Below are 21,490 nucleotides of genomic sequence, written 5' to 3' on the forward strand. Positions count from 1 at the left end.
CGGGAAACCTTTGTTTAGCTATGTCCTTGTTTTTACTGATTGTGCTTGCAAGAAGAAAAATTTAGCAGTTATTTGCTATTTAGTGTTTTGATATTTAAAAGTCAATATTTATGATTAGATAGAATTTGTCTATTCCTTGTTCTTTAAAGTTATGAAAGGAAGACACTAGTGAACACTGGTTATTTTTGTTTCTGTTGTTTTTGTTTTTAATTTATTTTTATAAAACCCTCTACTGTGATACAATGATGTCAGGGGCCAGATACTTAGAGTGATTATTGTACTTGCCTTGCACTCGGCCAGCCCTGGTTCAATCCCTCGCATTCCATATAATTCCCCCCCCCCCCCAAGCTTCTTGGGAGAGCTTACACGTAACTGGGCGTGTGTGCTCCCCCCAAAGTTTGTCTTAATCACCTCGCATTTAAAATCCACAGTTGGTAGAGACAGTTTTAAAAATCCTATGAAGCTGGACGTCCTTTGGTTTTCCCACATTTTCTTTCTAATACAAATTTTGTGGGACTTGTATAATTTTGTTTTACTTAACAGAAGTATAGTTTGCTCATTAATATTTGTGTTAAGAATCAATTAGTTTTGCTATCCAGAGAAACAGGCTATGACTCTTTTCTCTTAATACTTAGAATACTAACTTACTCATACCTGTAATAACTTAGTTGCTTAAGAAATGAACTCTGTTAGAGATCTTTCATTATCTAGCTACACTTCTAGGAATTTAATCATTTCATAAAAATGATTAGACCAAGTGAAAATAACTATCATTAATTTGAAACTCAAACCTCAGCATCCTTTCCAACTAATGATAACTAAGAATAGGTAACAATGCTTAGCCTTAATGGATGTTTTCCATCTTCCTAACTAAATCAATACCCTGTCTTCATCTCTTGTACAAATCCTAATCAGCAAGATTTCCCAGCACACCACAGATGAAAAATGATTTGCTTTACTGTAGAAAGTCAGTTGTTTTTGTTTTTTGTTTTTTTTTTTTTTTTTTTTTGAGGAGTGGGTTTAAATAGTTTTTTCTTTTAGATCTTGGGGCCAATGAGATGAGGTGGCTTTGGTGACCTAAGGGCGTGCATTGCATACAGAATACACAGATCTAATTAATCCCTAGCATTGTTTGTTTTTCACCTGAACACCATGCTAGAAAATGATTCTCCAAGCACCACTGGGTATAACCCTGAGTTACTTTGAGGGAACAGAAGCTGCTCAAAGGGGTTTAGGAGGCTGGAGACTACTACTGTCATAATGTGGTAAATTGGGCAAGAAGTTCAAGCCCAGTCTAGGACCTGAGGATTTACTGGGGAAGACAAAGGGCTGCACTTGAATTGCTTGAATCAGAAGACGCTGGGAAGCTTAACGGCCAGGGTCCTGTGCTCTCTCTTCAGTCCTCCTGCATTCTTTTTTAAAATCAGTTGTAAAAATAAGCCTCTCGTTCCCTATGTACTTTATAAACCAAAGTAAATATTAATTTGTTCTAAAATACTCGTGGGTTTTTTTTGTTTGTTTGAGCCACCTTGATTAAGTACTTTGAAAGATTTGAGGTAAATTTTTTTTCTATTTTCCAGAAGTAACCAGATGCATAAACTTTGTAAAGTAGTAGAACCTATTACATGTTTATTTTTAAAATGCTTTATTGGTTGGCATACTAAAAATAACATGTTTTATAAAGTGGTTCCAGATAGTATCTAGTTTTTGGAACCCCAAGCTATTTTGAATAACAAGATGTCAGGTTTCATTTTGGCAGTGAGCACTCTTGTCAGTGCTACTATTCAACATGTATATGATTTTTTTAAGGAAAGGCTCAGTGCCAAGTATGAACTTGTACAGCTCACAGTGATCAACCTCTTCTGTGTGATTTATTGTTTTTTATTTTATTTCTAAATAGGATTAGTGAAGAATTGGAGTATTCAATATGAAATCATTGTGACACCTTGTTTTTATATATTTGAACAAGTAGAGTAGATAGTATTTTAATGACGACCAAAAAAAGCAAGGTTGGAAGCCTAATGTCTTTTTATTTTCTTTTAAAGTTATTCCTTATTGATTTTGGTTTGGCCAAAAAGTACAGAGACAACAGGACAAGGCAACACATACCATACAGAGAAGATAAAAATCTAACTGGCACTGCCCGATATGCTAGCATTAATGCACATCTTGGTATTGAACAAAGGTGAGTGTGACAAGTATATTTATCAGGTCAGTAGTAGAAGCTATTCGGGTTTTTTGTTTTGTTTTGTTTTTGGACCATATCCAGTGACGCTCGGGTTACTCCTGCCTATGCACTCAGAAATCGTTCCTGGCTTGGGGGACCATAGGGATGCTAGGGATCGAACCGAGGTTCATCCTGGATCAGCCGCGTGAAAGGCAAACGCCCTACCGCTTGTGCCACCACTCTGGCCCCTGTAGTAGAAGCTATTAATGGGATCTTGGAATATTTCTGAGATTTATTTCTATATATATAATGATGTTAATCTTGTTTCCTGCTCCTTATGAAGATAAGCCAGTTAAAACTGTGTTTTTATTGTTTTGTTTTTGATATGTATCTCTTGAGAAGTTACTGCCTAATGGAAAGTTAGAAGATCAAGTGTAATTTTATCTTTCTTTTTTTTCCAATTGTGTTTTGCACCAAAGGTGGTATTCTCTCCCTATCCCCTTGTGCCATATCTAACATTCTCAAGGTCTGTCCCTTAGCCTTCTGCCTGTGGTCTGTTCCAGCTCTTTAGACCATCTCCCCACTTACTTTTTTTAATCCTGAACTTTTTATATATTGTATAAGTTGAGTGTTGGGGAAAAATATAAATACTGAGTCCTAATTTTAAGAAGTAAGTTAGCAGCAGATGGTCTCGTTCAACTTGTTTTTGGGCCACATCCAGCGGTGCTCAGGCCTGGCTGCTGGCTCATGGATCAAAAGCAAAACACTCACCTGTTCTACTGTTGTCCTGGCCCCCATCATTTTTAATTTTGCTGCTTCTATTAGTAGGGTCTCATTGAAACAAAACAGAAGCAAACAAAAAAATAAGCTTATTGGGGCCGGAGAGATAACACGGAGGTAAGGTGTTTGTCTTGCATGCCATGCTGAAGGTCGGTGGTTCGAATCCCGGCATCCCATATGGTCTCCTGAACCTGCCAGGAGTGACTTCTGAGCCAGGAGTAACCCAAGTGCTGCCGCGTGTGGCCCAAACACCAAAAAAAAAAAATAATAATAATAATAATAAGCGTAGAGGCCAGAAGAGGTAACTCAGTGAACTGTTACCCATACTTTGTATCAAGAAGCCTGCCTTAATTCAATTCCCTTCCTGCATGCCTAGTGAGGCACTCCCAAGAGCACTAAAGCACTGTTGGGTATAGTCCAAGGACCAAATAGATTTTTAAAAAAAAGAGTTTCCAGAATAAGGACACTTGGGAGAAAAATTGTGAGCCTAGAGAAGATTAAAAAATATATGAATACACTGGGTTAAATTAGAAATTTATGATTCCTAGAAGTATTACCAATTTTTTAAATGCCCATCTGAGCATACGTCTGTGTGTGTATCTTCATTATATAGGTGTTTAAAATCTAAAGAGATATAGATAGTACAGAGTATAAGACACTGCCTTGCATGCAGCTCGTCAAAGTCTGCTCCCTAGCACCACATAGGATTTTTGTACTCATCCAGAGTAAGCCATGACATAGCTAGGTATGACCCCAAAAATGTTTTGCCACTCTGGAAAAATATAGTACAAGCAAGTAAGGTTACCTTGCCTGTGACTGACCCAGGTTCAATCCCTGGCATTAATAATGTAAAGCACCCCACCCCACCCCCCCCCAGCATTAGAGCTGAATAAGCTTTTAAGCCCTTTGAAATGTCACCTCAAAACAAAAACACACTTTCTTTTTTTTGTTTTGTTTTGTTTTTGTTTTTGGGTCACACCCAGCAGTGCTCAGGGGTTATTCCTGGCTCCAGGCTAAGAAATTGCTCCTGGCAAGCATGGGGGACCATATGGAACACCAAACCGATGACCTCCTGCATGAAAGGCAAATGTCTTACCTCCATGCTATCTCTCCGGCCCCAAAACACACTTTCTTATCACTGGAGTGGGTTTGGTTTTGGTTTTTGAGCAACCCTTATGGTGCTCAGAAGTTAATCCCAGCTCTCTGTACTCTAGCTTCTAGCACTGCTCAGGAGACTGTAAGCCCCTAGAATTTTCTGAGCATCTCTTAAGATGTATGAATGTTCTGCTATTCAATCTTTCCCATTTTCATTAGCTTCATTTGGAAAGTTGTATTGCCAAAATTTTTTGCTCTTGTTTTAATTGTACTTTTTTTTTTTTTTGAGGAGAAATTTTTATTTTAGAAACAATTCATGATCAACTTGACTGCTTTACCCAAGTACCTTCTTGCACAACATATCATATGTGTCTTCTCATTTTGGAAAAAAGTTCTTGTGGTGCACCTAGCTGGTTTCTAAATTTTTTGTTTGTTTGTTTTTGGTTCACACCTGGCAGCGCTCAGGGATTACTCCTAGCCAGGGGTCTCAAACTCGTGGCCGCGGGCCGTTTGCGACCCTCTGTTCAACATTGTGTGGCCCTGCTTTGTTTTGTTTTGGTTTGTTTTAGTTGTTTGGGTCACACCCCCAAATGTTCAAGGCTTACTATTGACTTTGCACTCAAGGATCACCCTGACTTTGCCTCCTGCGGCCCCCAGGTAAATTGAGTTTGAGGCTCCTGCTCCTCTACTCCTGCTCTACTCTCAGATTGCTCCTTTTAGGCTCAGGGGACCATATGGGATTCCGGGGTTCGAACCATCATCCTTCTGCATGCAACGCAAATGCCCTACCTCCATGCTATCTCTCCGGCCCCTGGGTTTCACATTTTATGTAATTATTCTGCTTCATCATTTAACATTTTTATTTTCTAGTCGCCGAGATGACATGGAATCATTAGGATATGTTTTGATGTATTTTAATAGAACCAGTCTGCCATGGCAAGGACTAAAGGTAAATTGGTTTTATTATTGTTGTTGTTGTTACCATTATTATTAAAGTGCTTCCTACAACAGATATTATGGTAATGATTCCCAAGAAAACAGAGACAAGGGCTGGGAGGGATGACCAGTCTGTGGTAGTAGGAAGTCATAGAGTGGGAGGGGTACAGTTAGGGCAGAGAAAAGACCACTATGACAGTGGTGGTTTGAAATGACCACTCTAAACAAAACTGAGGGCTGAAAGGAGTTACAGTGATATACATGGTAACCCTTCACTAACAACGTTGTAAGCCATAGTTCCTAAAAGAAAAAAGGAAGAGAGAGAATAAAAATGTCTGCCGTAGAAGCAGGCGGCGGCGGGGGGTGAGGTGGGGGGGGGGCAGGTGACTAGGGACAGGGAAATTGGCAGGTGAATGAATTGATGAAGGGATAGATGTTGGAAGTTGTATGACTGTAAATCATAAACAACTATCTTACAGTTGTTTGTTACTATACAGATAAAGACTTTATTTTAAAAAATAGCGACAGTGCAGCAGTAGGGCATTTGCCTTGCACGTGGCAGACCCAGGACGGACCTGGATTCTATCCCCAGTGTCCCATATAGTCCCCCAAGCCAGGAGTGATTTCTGAGTGCCTGGTGTGCTCCCCCCCAGGTTAAAACAGTGTTTCTACCCATGCAGACATACCAACAATAAAACTACTTCTTCAATGGGCCCGGAGAGATAGCACCAGCGGCATTTGCCTTGCGAGCAGCCGATCCAAGACCTAAGGTGGTTGGTTCGAATCCCGGTGTCCCATATGGTCCCCCATGCCTGCCAGGAGCTATTTCTGAGCAGACAGCCAGGAGTAACCCCTGAGCACCACTGGGTGTGGCCCAAAAACCAAAAAAAAACACCAACTACTTCTTCAAGATACTTAGGCATTTGAAGCTACTATTTTATGAATTTGTTGCATGAATTAGTTTACCTTTTATAGAGAAAATAAAGTTTGTTTCAGGAAGAATTAGTAGATTCCCAGTACATTTTCCTTGGAACAGTAAACAAACACTGTAAGTAGTAACTTGGTCTAGGTGGAAGGTGGCACATGCTACAAAATGTGCCTTTCAATGGAAATGTAGTTTTATTAAACAGTAAAAACTTATTGATCCAGCAAGAAAACTAGATCTGTAATTATTCTGTGTTTCAGGCAGTTATACATTTCACATTAGTTTTGTGTTCATATGTTAATGATTAGTCGCCATGTCCTAGGATTTTTTTTTTTTTTTTAAGAATTTTTTTTTGGGGGGGGGCACACCCGGCAGTGCTCAGGGGTTACTCCTGGCTGTCTGTTCAGAAATAGCTCCTGGCAGGCACGGGGGACCATATGGGACACCGGGATTCGAACCAACCACCTTTGGTCCTGAATCGGCTGCTTGCAAGGCAAACGCCGCTGTGCTATCTCTCCGGGCCCCATGTCCTAGGATTTTATGACTGTTTTGATACTTTCTTAGTCATGTAGTGGAAAATGTTCTCTGTAGTTATTATCTTTGTGTTTGCTGAATCGTTTCTTGTACCGATTGCTTTATCCAGTTTTAAGATCTTCACAATATAAAACTTTTTCACCATCTAATAATGGCACTAAGTGATGGTCATTATGTGGTTAGCACCTGTGTTTTTGTTGACTAGAGAAGAAAAACTCAAATGTAGTTCTACCTTTTTGTGCTTAAATCATCTATCTTTATCTTCTCTTGGACTTTCTCTCTTCCTAATAAGTAATAATGTTGAAGCAAAAACCAAAAGTTGACATTTAGTGAGAAAGAAGGTTTTGGGCTATTCTCTTAAAGATTTCTCTTGGATCTCAGTATACATTTAGGTCTTTTTACTGTATTTTATTTTGCTAATCTAATCTGACTCAGTAGTGAGAATGTCTGTGACTTGATTCTTCGTTTCCACAGGCTGCAACAAAGAAACAAAAGTATGAAAAGATTAGTGAAAAGAAGATGTCCACTCCTGTTGAAGTTTTATGTAAGGTAAGTGTGCCTGATTAAAGATAAAAATATCTAGGGAAATTGAACACCTTTACCAGTAATTATCTGTTAGGTATTTCTTATTTGTCTTTGGTTACTAAATATTTTACAGAATGGGGTGAACATTAGAATCATTTAAAAAAGTGTTTACGTGTTTAAGTCTGTTAAAACTTAGAGGGAAAGGATCAGGGATGTGACTCAATAGTAAAGCACTTGGTTTCCATATGTTGATTCCTGTTATTAATTAGCTACACCTCTACTGCTCAAACACTGCTGGGTGTTGCCCCTAAACAGGATCTAGAGAGGGTGTCAGGCAGGGAGAGAGTGTGCAGATAAACATGGTAGGCAAACATTTCTTAAAGAATGACAAGAGCACGGGGTTGGAGCAATAGACAGCGTTAGGACGTTTGCCTTTCATGAGGCAGAACCAGGACGAAAGCTGGTTCAATCACCAGTGTCCCATATGGTCCCCATAGCCAGGAGTAACTTCTTAGCTACAAGTTTGCTTTTCATGCCTTGTGTTTTGGGGTTTTTGAGTGGTTTTGTTGGTACCACATACCCACCCACCTCCACCCCCCCAGTAGCACTGCGCCTGCTATAAGTAAAGTCGTTCCCAGCACAGCCAGATGTAACAACAAAAAAGTTCACATTTTTCCTTTTCTAAGAAAGTAAATAAGAAAAATGATTATGTTTACAGATATATTTACAAGTATTATTTGTAACAGGAAAAGTTGATATCCTATGAATGTTCATTTACAAGGAACAAATAATAACAAGATCGACTTATTCGTGTACGACCATTTAGATTAAGTTGGTGAAGGTTAGAATAACAGTATTTGCAATGCGGTGTTAGTAGGAGGGAAAGCATAGTATGCATGTAGTATAGTAATAGTAATCTCATAGGATGAAGTATTGGCTTGACCTATATCCACAATCTTTTGGGGTTTTTTGTCCTCTCGATGATTGTGTTTCCCTTATTCTTTACAACAGGTACTTGTTTTATTACTTGTTATTTTATTGGTAGTATTTATGGGGCTTTGTTTTTTTTAGGGGGGGGTTACTGCTCTTGGGTGTTGGATATTGGCAAAGTAGTAAATTGGCATGTGGGGTGTCTAAATTTTCAATATAAAAAGATACTGAACCTATCAGTATGACCACCAAGTCATACTTATTTTTTTCTTGGATCACTATTTACAAATATAAATACTTCTTTTTTGTGTTTATAAACATTAATTTTATTATAGTATGTTTTCTGTCTTGAATTTATAGGGATTTCCTGCAGAATTTGCCATGTACTTAAACTATTGTCGTGGGCTGCGCTTTGAGGAAGCCCCGGATTACATGTATTTGAGGCAGCTATTTCGCATTCTTTTCAGGTTAGTTTATAACTTTAAAACATGGTGAGGGAGGTTAATATGCTACCTGTCAAGATAGGTTGGACAGAAGTAACTGAATTTATTTTAGAGTCATCTATTTGCTCATTTGAGTAATCCCCTACATCAAGGGGTCTTTTTTTTTTTTTTTTTTTTTTTTTTGGTTTTGGTTTTTGGGCCACACCCAGCGTTGCTCAGGGGTTCCTCCTGGCTGTCTGCTCAGAAATAGTTCCTGGCAGGCATGGGGGACCGCATGGGGGACCATATGGGACACCGGGATTCGAACCAACCACTTTTGGTCCTGGATCGGCTGCTTGCAAGGCAAACGCCGCTGTGCTATCTCTCCGAGCCCTACATCAGGGGTCTTAAACTCAATTTTCTGGGGGCCGAAGGAGGCAAAGTCGGGGTGAGGCAGGGCCACATAAGGAATTTCGCTTACCGAATGTTCGCAATAAAAAATCACATTAGTAAGAAAATAATTGCATTTAACATTTGCATACCCCAAACGGAACTGCTGGGGTATGCGAATGTTTAATGCGATTATTTTCTTACTAATGCGATTTTTATTGTGATTATTCGGTAAGCGAATAATCGAGAATACTGCGATACTTGAAGGCTGGCCTCGGGCCACAAAATGTTGTACGGAGGGCCACAAGTTTGAGACCCTTGCCCTACATCTTGACTGATTTAAATTCTTAATGCTCCCTTTTATTTTCACTCCTACTTCTTTAGGAAATTTAAAAGCACATTGTTGAATTTTTTTCTTATTTTATCTAGCTTGTTAAGACATGAGAAGTAGAATAAATGGGAATGGAGTTTATTTGTTTAAGGAAAAACAGGTTAGAAATTTTTGTCTAAGGAAGGAAATAATAAATAGCCCCACCTTGCTGTAAACTTTAGAGTAGCAAAACTGTTATTCAAGCATTAACAATATTTTGATTTTCTAGGACCCTAAACCACCAATATGACTACACTTTTGATTGGACAATGTTAAAGCAGAAAGCAGCGCAGCAGGCAGCCTCTTCGAGTGGGCAGGGTCAGCAGGCCCAAACCCCCACAGGCAAGCAAACTGACAAAACCAAGAGTAACATGAAAGGTTAGTAGCCAAGAACCAAGTGACGTTTAAGGGGGGAAAAAATTGAACACGAAATTGGGTTATTCATTTCTAACAGTGTTAGATCAAGGAGGTGATTTTTTTTTTAAAATACATAAGATTTGGCTGTGTTTTTAAAAAAAATTTTTTAAAAAAAGACGTCCTTGGAAAATTTGACTACTAACTTTAAACCCAAATGTCCTTGTTCATATATATGTATATGTATATACATATATGTGTGTGGGTTTTTTTTCCATCATTTCTCTTGGGGTATTCTCTTGGATATTTTTAACAACTGCATCTTTTTACCCATTCATTAACCCTCTTCCAAAACAAAAATTTGGTGTTGGGAATATGGTATAATCAATCAAAAGCCTAGACCTAACACTTGTTGATTTTTTTTTAAGTAATATGGTTAAGCTGTGGTATTAGACTAACAGTGTTAAGATTTTTTTTCTTGCATGTTAATGCATTAGCAATAAAATGGAAAATTGGACATGCTCTGATTTCAAGGGATGAGTTTGGTGGCATAGCCCCAGTGTCTTATTTTCTCAGTTGCAGAGCAACTCATTTACTCTCATAAATGCTCAGATAACTGAGAAGCTGGACATGTGTTTCCTGTCCATCATAAAAATTTTCAGAGACTAAGGTCTCATGTGGAATTGAGTTCTGCTGGTAGGCCTTACAAATTGAAACATGGAAAAAATGCCATTGGTTGCTAGACTATTTTCTTCCTATTCCTGGCACTCTTAGTGCTGTTAAGGAGTAGAACTGTTAGGACACAGTTCCATTCTTGATCACTGTTGTCATACAGTTGGACTCCTATGTTTCAGTTTTTGTTTCTCTTTTACCCTTTCTGGGGCTTGCCTCCTATTACCTCCCTACTTTCTAGAAGTGGTGGCAAATAAGGCTTGGTTTTGGTTTCTTACATAATTTCTAAATGACTTCTCTAGTCTAAATTTGATATATATTTATTATATTTAAACAGTTTTATAACTTAAAGTCTTGGGAATTAATCTGAATATTTTCATTGAGGTTAACTGATAATATCCTTATCCCAGCAGCTTATCTATTAGGAATGAAGTTCTCCTTTATGTATTTGGGGCAGCATCAGAGTTACCTTGATGAGAATTTTACCTTAGGCTAACAAATGTTTGCCCAGTATTCTGCCTCTACTGCTCAATTAGGGTTTACTTGCCCTTTATTTATTTATTATTATTTTTTTATTGTTTTGTTTTGTTTTTGGGCCACACCTAATGACGCTCAGGGGTTACTCCTGGTTCTGTGCTCAGAAGTCATTCCTGCCTTGGGGGACTATATGGGACTCCGGGAGATTGAATTGCGGTCCCTCCTAGGCTAGTGTGGGCAAGGCCTTGAGCCACCGTTCATGTCCTTACTTGTCCTTTTTAAGTGATTTGTTTCATTTTAATCATTGTGCCCTTGGGTTTGTGATGGAGTAGCGCCACAGAGAAATAGTTCTACTGTGTTAGCTAAGACCTTGTTTGTTTCCCAAGTCTCTTTAGTATATTTGGGGTTTTTTTTTTTTCCCCACAAAATGAGACAATTTTTGCCTTAAAAGGTAGCTGGGCAACAGGATCATCACAAGTTGCATTTTTTAGAGCTAAAATTGAAATTGAAATTTCATCTAACCTAGAGCCTTTCACTTCAAGCATTTAGCAGTTGCCTTCAGAAAGATTAACCTTATTTTGTACTAGTTCTTACTATTTGTCTTAAACTCAATAAACTAGCAAAATGTTTGTCCTGCTTTATCCAGGTTTTCAAGATGAAAAGTTGTATTAACTGAGCTAGTGTGTTTTCCCTGGGGTAAATAATAATAAAACTTATTTACTCATTTTATACTATAGCTATTTTTCATAATAAGTTTTCCCTGGGGTAAATAATAATAAAACTTATTTACTCATTTTATACTATAGCTATTTTTCATAAGTCTTATTACCCCCCCCCCCAAAATCATAGCATTATTACATGCAGGTTATACAACTTAACACTAACACATAATTTTTTATTTAACTAATAAAATACATCACATCACTTTTATAGAAATGCATATATTATCCCAGAAAAATTATTGCTTGCTGCAAAAATGTGCCACTGCATAAACCAATTCTTTTTCTTTTTCTTTTTTTGTGATACTGGTTACCCTGAGTCTTACTCATGTTAGGCATGTACTATAACATTAATCTGTATATCTCTGACCCAGTAAAATTCTTAACTAATCTTTACTTCCTGAAAACATTGGTGTTATTTTGGATATAGAACTTAGTACCTGAACAAATCTTTGAAAGAAATCACCCACACACAAACCCACAAGATGTCAACAGGTTTGAAGATACTAAAATAAATGTTTTCTGTAATTCTTATGTCCTAATTTTCTTACCTAGACAGTTCAGAAGATTTTTATGCAGTCATCTGGGGATTACTCTAAGTTACTTGAACTCTTGATTCCACTTTAAAAAGCATCATGGGAGAGAGTCACTTGAGGATTTATTTTCTCATGGAAGGGGTGGTGTGTGTGTGTGTGTGTGTGTGTGTATGTGTGTGTGTGTTATATCAGCAATTATCTTCAAGAAATTATGGTGAAAATACCATAATCCATTTCTTAAAGTAGTTGAATAAAGATAAATTTTCAAGGTAGATCTGTATTTAAAAATATCTGTTCCTGGGGCCAGAGTGATAGCACAGCAGATAGGGCGTTTGCCTTGCATGTGGCCAACCTGGGTTCGATCCCTGGCATCCCCAGGGTCCCCCAAGCATCAGATGTGATTCCCGAATTTAAAAAAAAAAAATTCATTCCTGCAAGTATGTTTAAAGGTGCTTTTTATGTATAATAGATTTCTAATTGTTTTCAGAAAGAAAAGATCTCGCCAAACATGCTATTACAAAAGCCATCAAAATACTGTGAAATCAGTCCTAATGTCCCCTAAGACCTGCTAGTTTCTAATACCATAAAATAATAATTGCCATTTTTGTAAGTTAAAATATTCCCATCAATGCCACTTTCAAATCCACTTCATAGCTTCAACTACTGTCCTCATCTGGAAAGTGCTTGGGGACATTTACAAAGAATCAGTAAAAAGAAATCGTAATTCAATTTTGTAGTCAAGGGTAGAGGTAGGGAGAATTTCCAAGGTGGATCTTGCCTAATTCTACTATTGTTTATCATTTAACCCATCTTTTCACTACAGCCACTAATAAAATTGTTCAGAAGCCCATGATCCTACCATATCACAATCTTAAATTACTTTCCAGTATTTGCTGGGTTTCACCTACCTTTATGTTTGTTTAGCTTAACTTTTTCTGACTCCACTGATTGCTGCTAGGAACGTGGCTGGACACTCAGCAATGTAACACAAATTACAGGGGAAGACCTTGAAATAACTGGAGAGATGATCTGCTCTGAATTTATTCAATCCAAGGAACTACTGGGGAACTGCACCTTCTTCTTTTAAAAAATGTGTTGGCTGTTTTTGTTTTTGTTTTTGTTTTCTACTTTGGACAATATAACCGGAGCAAAAAGAAAAAATAACCCAATAGGATATGAAGATGAGGGTGCAAGAGTTGTTTTGTGGTGATTTAAAACTTATGTCTTCAAGACTTGCTGTACCTCTCAAACTTTTCAACCTCTTGACTTTGGATGATACAATAATCAGAAGACAGAAGAGTGCATTGTTGCTGAAATATATTACAGTGATATGAATCTTGCAGACCATCTACCATTTGAGGAAGGAGTCCGACGTAACAGGTATTTTAGAATTTCACAACTTCAGAAATCTGTAGCAAACTGAATTCTGTAATAAAATTCAAATTAATGGATCAGATCTTCGCAGTCTAAGTAGCTTAGGAATGATGTTTACTAGTGATACTCCTTTTTTTCTATTAGGTGTCCATCGTCTTAATTTATAGTAGTATAAGTGAAACATTTGGTTGGGATGAGGCATGCCTGGTGGTGTTCAGGGGGACCAGGTGGGATATTAAGGATCCAATTTAGGTTTGCCGTGTGCAAGATAAATGTCTTAACTACTCTGTCACTACAGCCCAAGTAAAATACTTTTTTAATCTTTCACGACTTACCATTTTTCCGTATTATTACTGATTCGGGTATGAAAAAACTCAACATCTGGGAGGTTTTGGTATGGTGACTTTTGTTGGGTTTTGGGCCACACCCGGTAGTGCTCAGGAATCCTACCTAAAGGGCTGGTGGACCATAGGTGATGCTGGGGATAGAAGCCTCCTGATTGACCGCATACAAGATAAAAGCCCTACCCATGCTATTAATGCTCCAGCCCCACAAGTTTTCAGTTTCTGTGGAGAGAGTGAAGCAGGAACAGTTGATGTAGTCGTTGTGGTTGGTTTGGTTTGAGACCAGAACCCACGATGCCTAAGGATTGGCTGCTCCTGCCTCTCTTGTTCAGGGAGACTCTTGGTAATAAAACTTAAGTATTAAAGGGTACCTTTGTTGGGAATCCAGCTCTAATTGGCCACATGCAAAGCAAGCCTTATTGTTCGAGTCATTTCTCTGGCCCTAATGCAGAAATTTTTTTTTTATCCAATTTAATTTTCGTTTTCTGTTTTTGAGCTACACCTAATCATGCTCAGGGTTACTCCTAGTTTTGCGCTTGGAAAAGACTCCTGGCGTCAGCCGGGGAGCCACATAGTTGGCCAAGAATCAGACTCAGCTCGGCCACATGCAAAGGCACACCTTTCCCGCTCTACTATTTTTTCTCCTTGTGAATGACAATTTGATTTTAAAAATCCCCAAAGCATGGTTTGGGGGGGTTGAACCCAAAAAATTGCCACTGAGTATATTATGTTAATGCATTTCACATAGAATATTGAATATTACTGATTTTTTTATACGGGGCCAGTTTCTCTATGTTTTAGTTTTTGGATGATACCACACCTGGTAAATGCATCAGGGTTACTCCCGGTGGTTCTCATGGTATGGTGTGGGATGTAGGGGTTGTACCTGGGTCAGCTGCTGCAAGGTCTATTGTACTGTCTTTCCAGTCACTGGATTTCAAAGTTTCAAAGGCTCATTACTGTTAGTAAGTAACCTTTGAAATGAGTTGTGGCTTTAAAAATCAACCTCTGAATAAATTCACAAATATAAGCATAGATAGAATCTGCTACTTAAGTAAAGACATTACTTCTGCAGTTTGAACTTAAACATAGTGATTAATTCTTGAATCTCAACATTAATTCTCTGGTCTGGTTTTAACTTTTGTTCTTTCTCTTGTTTTAGGAGCAACAAACAAAAGTCATACCTTATTTTAGCTGCTGTTGCAGTGAAGATGGATTTTGGACTTCTGTGTCAAAGATATACCTTTAGCAAGATTTTAAAAAAACAAGGACTAATACACACTGAGGGAAAGAATGCTTAATACTTGAAGATTGAATGTTGAATGCCTGCTGAACTTGAAAGTTTGCCTAAACAAGCTTCAGTAACATCTTAGGACAATTCACTGGAGAAATACTGAATTTCTGGGTGGAGTATCCTACCAATTGATTGCCAATCTGAAGAGTTAAAACCGAGTTTGACTGCTCTAGTCTACCAGGAATATTATTAGGCTCTAGTTTAACCAATTCCTAAGCAAATAATCATTAACTAGCCCAGCAAATTTAAAGATGAACAAATACTATCCTTGCCTAAAGAAATTCCTTTGTTTTTTGTTTTTTTTTTGGGGGGGGGGGTCTCACCTGGCAGCGCTCAGGAGTTAATCCTGGCTCTTCACTGGCAGGCTCGTAGGGCCATTTGGGGTGCCGGGATTCAAACTGCTGTTCGGCTGCATGCAAGGCAAACGTACTACCACTGTGTCGTCTCTGGCCCCTAGATAAAATTCTTAATCCATATCGCCTATACAAGAATCTTTTAATATTTTACAACATAGTTTACATTTCAGTTTTAGTTTATTAGTGCTGAGGCTTTCCATTTTAAAGCTATATTTGGATATAACATTCAAAACAGTTTTAATCCCGAAACATTTGATCACATTTAAAAATCATGCAAAACTTGAAATGCTTAATCAAGGGTCCCTTCTGTTTAGCTACTACATAGTTTTAATCTGGTTTCAAACACTGAATTATGTTTTTTAGGGGGGCGGGCATACCATATTATGCTCAGGGTTACTCCCACCTTGGCGATTGCAGAAGGATCAGGTCACTCTTGGATCAAACTTGAGTTCCCAAATGCAAAGCATGCTTTCACTGCTGTCCTTCACACTACCTTCAAGTTGGAATTTGAATATGGTTACATTATGATCTTTACTTTGTTTTGGACCTCATCCAGCTGTGTGCAGGGATCACTTCGGGCAGTGTTCAGGGTACCATATTAGTGTCAGGGATCAAACCTGGACTACTGTTTGTGCAGGGGCTTATCAGCTCTACATCTGATCTCTAGCCCAGGGTTTTTTAATTCTGAGTTAACTTCGAAGTCTGTATCTTGCCTTGATTATCCTAATGGGTAATAGTTTCTGTGAAGTTTATTTTTAGAAGATTGATTTAGCCTTCTTAAACCTTAGTATTTAAGAAGACAACAGGTCTTTTCAACACTTTTTCAGTATGCAGTAGGCACAGTGGAGAGACAAGTTCAGCACTTAGTATCTTTGTTCTCAGGGTTTATGTAATAAATTGTATTTAATGAAAGAAGAGGATTCCCTGCCTTCAAATGAAAAAAGCTAGTTAACAGCAAAAGGTATTTACCTGAAAATAAAACCCAAGTGTTTGGATTATCTCCGGTGGGGGGAGTAAACATACATTAAAGTAGGTAATAGAAGTATTTCAGTTATTTTGTTATAACACCTGTTAGCTGCCCAACGAATATTTGAAAAGTTCAAGGAAAGGGGCAGTTGTGAGTAACAAAGTGATTTGGATTAAAGAAATAAGAGATCAAATGGACTAGAATGAGTTTGATTTAAGGTAGATCTCCAGGTGAAAGGAGGTGATGGGATTTTTATCCTGAGACATACCACGCTGTCTTTAGCCCTCTTGTACCTTGTGGAAACCCTAGGCTCTAAATGTGAGGAGCAGAAGTAATTTATGTCAGGAGAGGAAGGCCTACTTAAGTCAATGACCAAACACAATGTTATTTTGGGGGGTGAGGAGTGGAGGAAATGGCCACACCTTTAACTTGGCTCTGTTCAGAAGTGATTCCTGGTGGTGGTTGTAGAGCATAGGGTACTGGAGGCTGCATGCAAGCCTTAGCTCTGCACTATATCTGCCCCAAATCCACCTTGCTGTTTTGTGGTCATACCTAGTAGTGCTCAGGGCTTAACTCGCAACTCTTCTAAAGAATCATTTCTGCTAGTGGAGAGCATGCGAGTTGCTGAGACTCAAGTCCAAGTCACCCACATTGCAAGGCAAGAACCCCATCTCCTGTACTAGTTATCCAGCCCTCATGTAAACATGCTTTTAAATCCAGTTTGTTTTTGTGTAAAAGTTACACGCCTGGACCATACCAATAATGTGGAGAGCAGAATATTTTTCTTGTACCTACTTGACTCACTGTTCAACCCCAGACATTGTGGTCATCAGAGCTGTAAGCAATGAGTGATCCCGAGTAAGCCAGGAATAGGCCCCGAGCACAGCCAGCTGTTGTCCAAAACCAAAAATATAACAGTAATTGAACAATGTACCTGAGATTTGTTAATAGTGGGATTGATATGATCATTTATTCCTTGAAGCTTACTTCTACCAGAAGTAACATGCAGGAAATTTCTTGTTAAAAATAAAATAATTTCTGATACTTAAAGCAATCCATTTTGAATTATGATAAATTTATACACATTCTAGGTATTGGAAATAAAGTGAATGAAATGGGCTGGTTTGGATTAATTCTCTTAACAAAAGTCGCCATTCCAAAGTAGTTATTGGCCATAAGGATGGTTAGGACACTTCTTGCATAGAACTGACCCAAGTTCGACTCCCAGCATCCCTTGTCTCCCCAGAGCATCCTGCTTTGTGCTCTCCTTCCCTAAGAAAAACCAAGATAGTTATCAGCTTGATTCTATTTGAGGAACAGCAACATTTTCCCCTTAAATAAGTTTCTAGTGCCTACTTTGCCCCACTTCCCCTGTCCCCCCCCACAAAAAAAAAGTTGTTCGTGATTTGGATTTTTTTTTTTTTAATTTTTCCCATTTTCATTTTTTAACAGGTTTCTAAGCATGAATTGAACAGAAGAAGCAGAGCAGATGATTGGAGCAGCATTTGTTTCTCACCCAAATCTAGACGTTTTTTAGTTCATATGTACACTAGCCAGTGGTTGTGGACAACCATTTACTTGGTGTAAAGAACTTAATTTCAGTATGAACTGGCTCTGAACAGCATTGGTGATGCTGTATCCTGAGTTGTAACCGCTGTAATTGTGAATATTAACTGAGATAGTGAAACATGGTGTCCAGTTTTCTATTGCATTTTTTTCAAGTGGAAAAGTTAACTAAATGGTTGACACACAAATTGGAGAAATTGTGCATATGCCAACTCCCCCCACCCCCTTTTTTTTGGAACTACACTGCTTTGAGATCTCATTTCAGAAGAATGGCATGAACAGTCTTCAGCCACAGTTGTGATGGTTGTAAATGCTCACAATTGTGCATTCTTAGGGTCTCTTTCCCTGGGTTTTGCAAGTTGTTCACTTAAAACATTCTAAAAGTGGTTGGCTTCTGGTTTGTAAGCCAGCTGATAGGTAGCAACCAAAGATTCCAGTGTCTGAGCATATGAAAGACTGCCTGCTTACCTGTGCTAGAAATAACAGCATCTAAAATGAAGACTTAAGAAAAACTTAGTGACTACTAGATTATCTTTAGGACTCTGCATTAACTCTGTAATGTTCTTGGTATTTAAACAAAAACATATTTGTCACAGATTTAGTTAACATCTTACAACTGAACATGTATGTATGTTGCTTAGATAAATGTAACCACTGTAAACATCTATATGACCTGGGATTTTGTTTTTATTTTGAAACGGGAGCTCTTTTGTTTACAAGTTCATTAAAAACTAAAAACTGTTTCTGTAAGGAAATGAGATTTTTTAAAAACAAAAATGCCTTGATGACTCACTGAAATCAAAGTTGCCCCACTTTTTTTAATAGAGTAAGCCATTACATAATATCCTTTGCAAAAAACTTTCATTTTAATGTATTAATCTTTTTTCCTTCATTTTTATTTAAAACACTTTGAAGGGGAAAGGCATTCCCCCACTTTTTTTTTTTTAAATAACTTCTGCAGAACTGCATTTGCCTGGTGTTGGTATTGTAATCTCTGCCACAGCAGACTGATAGCTGGACTGATTTTGAATATGAATGAAAGCTTTAAAGGGTTTGACCATTAGGTTTTTGTTAAATTTCCTGTTGATTGGTTTAGATAGATAGAAGCTTTACCCTTGTGAAGATCATCTGGGAGTGAGGTTCCTGTGATGGCTATCTCGTCTGATCCAGCTCTTTAAGTTACCTACCCTTCCTCAGTCTTAAAGGCTGCTTTGTTTTTTTTGTTTTTCCCTGACTCTCACTAAAGAGAGGCTTACTGACAGTTCTTTAAACTAATTTAATTATTTGTAGCATGTCAAGATTAAGTGAAAGGTTTGTCTGAAAGTGCTGCCAGGAGTCTAATGTGTAAATGTAGGTATTTTATAAAAATAGCCTTGAAGCTGTTAATTGACACATGCTTGGTCAGATTATGTCAGGTTTAATTTTTTTTCCCTTAATTTAAAAACTTTAGCAATAATTCCAGGGTTGCCACATTCTACCATAAAAGGACATATTAGCACTGTCACACTGCAGAATCCTTAATGAGTGCAAACTTTGGGATAGGCAGCTTACTTTCTTTTCTATCCTCCCATGTCAGTTAAGGTATTTGCTTCCTAACCAGTAAGCCCTTTGATACTTTTAGCCAGAAATCAGTCTCAGAAAGCTATTTTTGAGTATAGTTTGTGTAAAATAAAAATGTTCGGCTTTGGTGTTAACTTTCAAAGCTGAACTCCCTCTAGCAAAATATTTTTCAGTGCTTTTATTTACTATGCACTTAGACTATGCACTTTTTCTGAAATATTTTTGTAACACTTTTTTGTATTTTTGCCATTTGAAAAGGTTGTGGTGTAGTTGGTCTGTAATTAAGTTATGGGTTTAAAACTGCTGTTAGCTTTGTAAATCCAAATCTAGGTGTTTTTGTCCTGGTATATTGTCATTCCATCTGCAGCTGGAGCTCGAATCCCATTGATCTTCTAGCTACTATTAATTTTCTTCACAAAAGAAGAATGAAATTCAGTGAATGATGTTACTAATCCTGTTGGGAGATGAATCTCAGTTCATCAAAATTAAATTTGTGTTTTTCCACTAAAATGATGATAGAAGTTGAAGACACATCACTCTGAAATTGGAAGAACTCACCACTTAAGGCTCCACAGTGGCTTCCTCAGCTGAACTCTAGGTTACTACTCTTGCTTTGTTCACCCATGGAGGGTGCAGTTTTTTTAATGTTGGGAGATGGCCATTCTAACTACTGTTGAATGTCTGTTTTGGGGAGGTATGACGACAATAAAAAGGAATATATGAAGGGAGAGACTGATTATCTCCTCCCATATGGTTGTACTGGTGCTCTTACAGCCTATAAATGGATTTTTGAAGAGTTGCTTTCATTCTATCAAAACATTGAGTTATCTACAATTTTATTATCCACAGTGCACCTAATGTCATCATTGCATGTCGGAGTTCTACTAGTCCTTGCAGTACTGTAAAGTATTGGATGCAGGAAAAGTGCCAAAGATCTTTCAACCCAAGCTAATAGCTTTGTTCTGATAGTTAAAATGTAATAGAATAAACTGGGAATTCAAAGCTGAATCATCAGTTCAACTAAATAGTGCCAGACTAATAGCACAGTAGATAGGATGTTGGCCTTGCAGCCAACCTGGGCTTGATCCCTGGGATCCCATAAGGTGCTAAGTACCACGAGCAGTAATTTCTGAGTGCAGATCCAGGAGTAACCCCTATGCATCAGAGTGTGGTACAAAGCCAAATAAATTGAGATTCTGCTAATTTGGCTTTCTGAGCCAAACTAAGATTTTTTTTTTTAACTTAAGATGTTTTGTTTCCAACTTTTTTGTTTGTTTTTGGGTCATGCCCAGCAGCACTCAGGTTACTCCTGGCTCTATGCTCAGAAATCTCCTGGCAGGCTTGGGGGACCATATGGGATGTCAGAATTCCAACCATCATTCTTCTGCATGCAACGCAAATGCCCTACCTGTGTGCTATCTCTCCGGCCCCTTTGCAACTTTTAAAACCAATAGTCAGGTGACCAAAATGTTGAATAGGTCTGTTTAAAGTGTAGTAAAATGTTGGAGGCCAATTGTCTGTCTCAGTTCTGTCCTTTGCCTGAGGGAAGCTGAGACTGTTCAGACATTGCCATTGTTGTGACATTCAATGGATTCCTCCGAACCCTTAGTTAAACCTTTTCTGGAATAAAATTTTTAGTATTCTCTTCAGACAGCCGAATACATTGCATAGTAGCTGAATACACTCTGAGGTAGAACCTGCTAGAATTCTACAATGAGAATGCTCAGCCATTTTATGAGCTGAACTGGGAATTCACATTTCTTTTGTTTGGTCTCAGCTGGGTTTTAGGCTGTCACCAAAATAGGCCATTGTAACATTTGTACTCTGTTGCTCAGGAGTAGAACATTTATTTACCTTGTATAATGTGAGGCCCTGCCTGGGTTCAGTCCCTGGCACCACAAAAGGGGCAGAGGTGGATCTTTTTGACTAAATTTGGAAGAGGTTTCTGTAGAAATTACTACACAGCTGTTGGTCAAAAAATTGAAAATTTTGGAATGATTGGAAACATTAGGAATAATGTACCTGAATCAGAACCCCTGACTCTTAGAAAACTTGGCATTGAGAGAAGAGTAAAATAGTGTGGTCAATCAGGATGCATAACTCATCTGGTCCTTTAGCAATTTGTATCTCCGATGGTGTATGTTTTCCTCAGTGTCCAGAAAAACCCAATAATGTTAAAATGGGCCCTAGACTTCAA

At 38.2% G+C, this 21,490-nt stretch overlaps 1 protein-coding gene across 5 annotated transcripts in view; it reads left to right on the forward strand.

Moving 5' to 3' along the window:
- Window positions 1–20,042, forward strand: part of CSNK1A1 (casein kinase 1 alpha 1) — a 47,142-nt gene extending 27,100 nt beyond the window's left edge. For 2 of the 5 annotated variants that reach the window (XM_049785200.1, XM_049785199.1), the window contains 7 exons: window positions 2,046–2,185; window positions 4,913–4,991; window positions 6,912–6,986; window positions 8,253–8,359; window positions 9,304–9,452; window positions 12,791–13,212; window positions 14,713–15,144. In XM_049785200.1, the coding sequence (XP_049641157.1) occupies window positions 2,046–2,185; window positions 4,913–4,991; window positions 6,912–6,986; window positions 8,253–8,359; window positions 9,304–9,452; window positions 12,791–12,843 (603 nt within the window). In that variant the 3' untranslated portion in view covers window positions 12,844–13,212; window positions 14,713–15,144. Of the gene's footprint in view, window positions 1–2,045; window positions 2,186–4,912; window positions 4,992–6,911; window positions 6,987–8,252; window positions 8,360–9,303; window positions 9,458–12,790; window positions 13,213–14,712; window positions 15,145–17,619 lie in introns of those variants that run through there. The other 3 variants (XM_049785195.1, XM_049785198.1, XM_049785196.1) reach the window with 3 other exon arrangements.
- The last annotated feature ends 1,448 nt before the right edge of the window (window positions 20,043–21,490 follow it).

Source organism: Suncus etruscus, chromosome 12 (genome assembly GCF_024139225.1).
Source record: "Suncus etruscus isolate mSunEtr1 chromosome 12, mSunEtr1.pri.cur, whole genome shotgun sequence".
Classification (NCBI taxonomy): domain Eukaryota; kingdom Metazoa; phylum Chordata; class Mammalia; order Eulipotyphla; family Soricidae; genus Suncus; species Suncus etruscus.